A 5,635-nucleotide genomic window follows, 5' to 3' on the forward strand; every position below is an offset into this window, starting at 1 on the left:
GAAAATGACCCATCCACTACCACTCTCTGGGTGTGGCCTTCCAGCCAGTTGGTGACCCATTTGACTGTGTAGGTGTCAACACCACAGCCCCCCAGTTTTTTAATGAGAATGGGGTGAGAGACAGTATCGAAGGCCTTCCTAAAGTCCAGAAAGACTACGTCCACTGCTACCCCTGCATCTAAGCATTTGGTGACCTGGTCATAGAAGGCCACTAGGTTGGTCTGACAGGACCTGCCTCTAATGAACCTGAGTTGGTTGCCCCTAAGCGTAACCTTCCCTGCTGGCCCCTTGTGGATATGTGGCAGGATAATTCTCTCAAAAAGCTTGCCCAGGATCGAGGTAAGACTAACTGGCTTATAGTTCCCTGGGTCCTCCTTCCTCCCTTTTTTGAAGATGGGAACTACGTTGGCCCTCTTCCAGTCATCTGGCACCACACCAGAGCACCACGAGTGCTTGTACAGCCATGCCAGGGGTCCCGCAATGACCTCAGCTAATTCCCTCAGCACTCTGGGGTGGAGATCATCTAGACCAGCTGATTTAAATACATCCAGGCCCTCCAGAAGTTCCCTGACTAGATCCTCACTGACCCTTGGCCTAGGTGTGCCTCCCCTGGGGCTTGAGGGGGGCCTGGTGGGAGGCCTGATCTGGTCCCTGCACAGGAAAATGAAGGGAAAGAAGTCATTAAATAGGTTAGCTTTGTCATTTGGTGTGATGACCAAACTTCCTAGCGTGTCTTGCAGGGGCCCCGTTACCCGGTACCTTCTTTTTGTCACCTATGTATTTAAAAAAGGACTTCGTGTTGTCCTTGATCTGGGAAGCTAGTCCCAGTTCCATCTCCACCTTGGCCTTCCTGACTGCCTCCCTGCATCCCTGAGCAACCACAGTATAGTCCTCCCAAGTGATGGCCCATCCCTTCCATTGGGTGTACGCCCCTCTGATTTTAGCTAGGATACATTCTCAGATGCTTTTGGTGAGCCATGGGGGCTTTTGCACCCTCCTGCTCCCTTTGATTCTTGTTGGGATTACCTCCCTTTGGGCTTGGAGGATTGTCTCCTTACGGAGCGACCACTCTCCTTGGACACCTGGCTCCCCTCCCCTCTGGGACCTCAGTGCTTCCCCGACTATTCTCCTTAGCTCATTGAAGTCTGCCCTTCTGAAATCTAGGGCTGCTGCCTTGCTTCAGGCCTTTGCCACCTTGCGCTAGATGGTGAATTCCAGCAGGCGATGACTGCTGTCGCCCAGGTGGTTGAGTACCCTTAGTCCCCTCACCAGGTCATTGCCCGTGGCCAGCACCAGGTCCAACAAGGCATCTCCCCTGGTGGGGCTGTGCACCTCCTGGGTTAGATGGAGGTCCTGCATTTTGGCTAGGAACCTATGTGAGTGTTCAGACCTGGCTGACTGCTCTTCCCGGCAGATGTCTAGAAAGTTCAAGTCACCCATGATGACCATGTCCTTTGACCTAACTACCTCCATGAGCTGACTTCAGAATTCCTGGTCTGGCTCTTCCCCTTGGTTGGGTGGTCTGTAGTAGACCCCTACCGTTAAGTCTCTTTCCCCTTGACTGCCTTGTATTCTAACCCAGAGCACTTCAGAGTGCCCCTCCTCTGACTCTGTGCTACTTGATGAGTATGTGTATTCCTCCTTAATGTAGAGCACCACACCCCTGCCTTTCCTCCCTGTCCTGTCCCTCCTGTAAAGCCTATAGCCCTTGATATTCACCACCCAGTCATGCATTGGGTCCTACCATTTTTCTGTGAGCCCCATGATGTCTGGGTTGGTGTCAGCTAGCAGGAGGGAGGGTAATTTAATGGTAATAAGACAAAGATATAATGAAGATCTGTGATATTGTTCATAGGAACATATAGTAGGAACAGCCATGCTAAGAGACTAATAATAAATGCTTTAGAAGAGGATGTAAAACTCGCTCATAATTCCTGGTCAGTTGTGCAGTATACAAATGATCAGTACTAATAAAAGCAGTCCAGTTGACTTCATTAGGCCCATGATAGCATACAAGTGAGAAGAGTTAGCATATGTATATCTTGGTCATTAGTACCTCAGTTTATCCTTCACTTCAGTAAGATGTGTGTTCATTCAGTTAATTATATTACCTTAAGTTTTGAGAGTTGTCCAAGATCTTTAGCTGCACTGAATATCATCTGGGGCCCCTATAAATAAACAAAGTTCAAATTGAAGATTCAAGTCTTTTACCATTATGTCATAAGGTTTTTGCTTTATGTGTCAACATCATTGCTGAAAAAGTCTTAACTTCATTATGCACTTCTAACATTTTGTATAGTTAAATTAAACTCTCAGTTAGAATTACATCATGTGGTGGTATGTCTGCATGCTCATTAATGAGCTTTTGCTACTGCCCATGAAGTTTAGTAAGTCTAATATTAGGTATTATATAAAGGTGCATTAGGTTGCCCTAGTGTGCATGATTAAGATTTGCTGGGCAAACAGAAAATTGGAGGCTCTCACCAGGCGAGGGCAGGGGTTGCAGCTGGGTCCTCCCGGCCTCCTCGGCACATCCAGGGTGAGCCTGGGGGCATGCGCACTGCTGAGGTGAAGGCAGCCTTGGCCCTGACCCAGCTCAGCCCCTCCACCCGGCAAGTGTCACACAACTGGGGCTGTGGTCCCCCAGCACTGAAGGACAGGCTAGGGTCAGGGCCAAGATAGCGGAGTGGGACATAGGTTCTGCCTCACCCCCGGCTGCTCAACCACCCCTCTGCCATCCCCAACAGGGCAGAGCTGCCCCATCCCATCCTGTTCCAGTAGTGCTGATGCATTAGCACATTGGCACTATTTTTTGACATGACACTTTAATGTGCAGTAGAACAGACTACTGCACATTAAAACATGTGTAGACATGCCCGGGTTGTTTTAACTGAGAGAGCAACCTATTTGGAAACGGACAGTGCTGCCTTCTTTAACATTCTCCTTTGTTTAGATGCCTATAAAAAACTTGGCAGTACTTAGGCTTCTGATGTGTTATGACAATTGCACTAGTGTTGTCTCCCGAATAACTGGTGTTCCTGAATGACTGCATTCAACCCTTGTTGCCTATCTGAAGATGAGACTAGGCTTTTTGGGGCAAGGGCTATCTTTTTATTCTACACATCTCTGGTGTCTAGCACAATGAATTCATGAGCAGAGCTTCTATGTGCTTCAGTCAAACAAAGAGCAGCAGCAGCAGCAACAGTGGGAAGTGATCTCAATTTCACTGAACCTGCAAAAGCAAAAGTCTTATTGCCTTGAGTGGAATATACACCTGTGCCCAGAGTGCAGTATAAAGCCTACACAGATTTTAAAATAATGTTTCTTGAGTTAGAAAGATAATTCTGAAATAAACATAGATGGTTTGTCTATCAAAACAGAAAAACATTTTATAACAGACAAAGCTCAACAAGATGGAGAAGGCTAATGCTACCCCTTTGTGTGATAGCCATCTGCTTGGAATCCTACTAAAATGCACTCTTAACATTTGTTTTATCATAGTTACACTAAGAAATGTAATTACTAGTGGTTTCTAGCAGCCTAACAAAGAGTAGTTCTGGATGACTGGATTGCATTAAAACCAATGACAGAAGTCAGCTCAACCTATATAGTAAAATATAGAACAGTTTTTCACTGATCTTTTCTTCCAAAAGATCTTTGTTTTTAAATGCATGCTTTTACTCAATCAGCTCTTGGTTTTGGGCTAATGTTAGATATTTACATGTATTATATATGTGTGGAGAAGTGTTGGGTATTTCAATCTAGTAACGTTCCAGGGCAAGAAGCTGGTAAATAAGCCCAGCCTAGTTTATCTGATAAATGTCAAGCCCTCTTACTCATTTGGCTACTTAAAAAAAACACATCCTCTCTTATATTCCCTTATCTCCTACTAGAAGCATTCTGTTACTCTTATCCACCTCCTGCTTTCCTGGCTTCTGCCTTATGCAGGCATGTCTTGCACTCCAGGCTTCTGTCAGAGCTCTGTAAAGAATCATTGTGAAATTGACCTGATTTTTATCAGTTTCATGGCCAAGCACATGAAATTGAGTAAATGAGGATGTGGCAAAGGAGAAAAGAACCCCAACAAAAGGAAAAGAAAAGGATAGTGCTAATGTTAATGAAGTGGAAGTCATGTGAGCAGTTCAGCCAGTGAACTGACTGTATCTGTTCTAACTGGGAACTCAGATAATGCCAGATAGAAACATAGCTAATGGCAGTCATAATTGGAAGAAAGAAATCGAAAGATATAGGCTATTTAGGAAAGATAGAAATAAAGGCAAAGGTGGTAGACTAGCATTGTGTATCAATAAACCAGATTGTAAAAATTAAAACCAATAAAAAAAATCATTTTTTGGTGGTAAAAATCATTTTGGGAAAGATGGTAAAATAGGATCTTATGCTGGTGTGCTTGCTGTAGACCCCCAGACTGATATGATAAGAAATCTTTATGAAATAATGGAAAATGATAAGAAAGAAATGTGGGATTAGAAGGACTGTAATGGTAGGAGTAAGGGGATTGTAACAGGTGAAATAGACAATAGTTTGTTCTATCAAATGGTCACTGAACCACTGGGAAGAACTGTTTTTTTAGATTTAGTATGGTTGGCATGTTTTTGTAGCTGTGATGGTCTAGGAAATAAACAAGAGGCAAGGATGTTGGTGATATCTCTTATTGGACTGACTGTAAAGTTGGGAAAGAAGTTGGGCAAGCGTTCAGACATAAAGTGTCCTTGTTCAAGCCCCATTTTAGATTTAGTAACTAGTGAGCACTTTATAAAGGTGTGGTTGTGGAAAATAATCTTGAATTGAGTAAACATAAACTGAGTCCATTTAGTTCAAAGTATTAGATAGGCAAAAATGGATCTATAACTTGCATTTTGAATCTCAGAAAGGCAAACTTAAATTAAGGAAATTAAGGAAGTTGACTGGATTTAGGAGTTGAAGAATTTGAATGGAGAAGATGCATGGAACTACTTTAAATAAAAAATGGAAACGTCTGGAGCTTGCATTCTAAGCAAAAAGGTAAAACTAGTACAGAGGGGCTACAGAGCTACTTGGATAAAATAAGAACCTTTAACAGGCTATGAAAAGTAAGCAGAGGACCTACAAGGAATGGGAACATGAAACTGATCAGCAGAGTTATCTGATCAGAAGCCAGTAGCACAAGACCAGGAAGCAGGCCAGCAAAGAGGGGAGTTTAAGTTGGGAGTTCACTGGGGATTTTGTCCAAACATTTCCTTCTCACCATTCCTTCACTAGAAAGGAACACTTGTTCATACCTTTAGTTTTTCTTCAATACTATACAAGATTTTAGAACATATGTTGAAGAAAAGAATATGGAGGGAGACAGGAAATAGGATAAAATGCCCTGAGATTTTATTTAAGAAAGATCGTGCTCGGTTAATCTAATATTCTTCTATGACAGAATAACTGTCTTCAATAAAGAAATGCAGTGGACTTAGCTTACAGTAAAAGCTCTGTTATCCGGCATCCCTGGATTTCATAGATTTCATAGACATTAGGGCTGGAAGGGACCTCAGAAGACCATCGAGTCCAGCCCCTTGCCTGAAGGGCAGGAAGTCAAGCATCCAATTTACTCTTGAAGGTGTTCAATGTAGGTGCTTGAACCACCTCC

General features: G+C 43.6%; 1 protein-coding gene across 1 annotated transcript in view; it reads right to left on the reverse strand.

Annotated features, from left to right (window-relative positions):
* The window catches only part of UNC13C (unc-13 homolog C), a 517,638-nt gene that overhangs the window by 59,160 nt on the left and 452,843 nt on the right, over window positions 1-5,635 (reverse strand). The window contains exon 27 of the mRNA XM_019533546.1: window positions 2,112-2,168. Within this exon, the coding sequence (XP_019389091.1) occupies window positions 2,112-2,168 (57 nt within the window). The remainder of the gene's footprint in view (window positions 1-2,111; window positions 2,169-5,635) is intronic.

Source organism: Crocodylus porosus, unplaced genomic scaffold, assembly GCF_001723895.1.
Source record: "Crocodylus porosus isolate Cpor-Errol unplaced genomic scaffold, CroPor_comp1, whole genome shotgun sequence".
Lineage (NCBI taxonomy): Eukaryota > Metazoa > Chordata > Crocodylia > Crocodylidae > Crocodylus > Crocodylus porosus.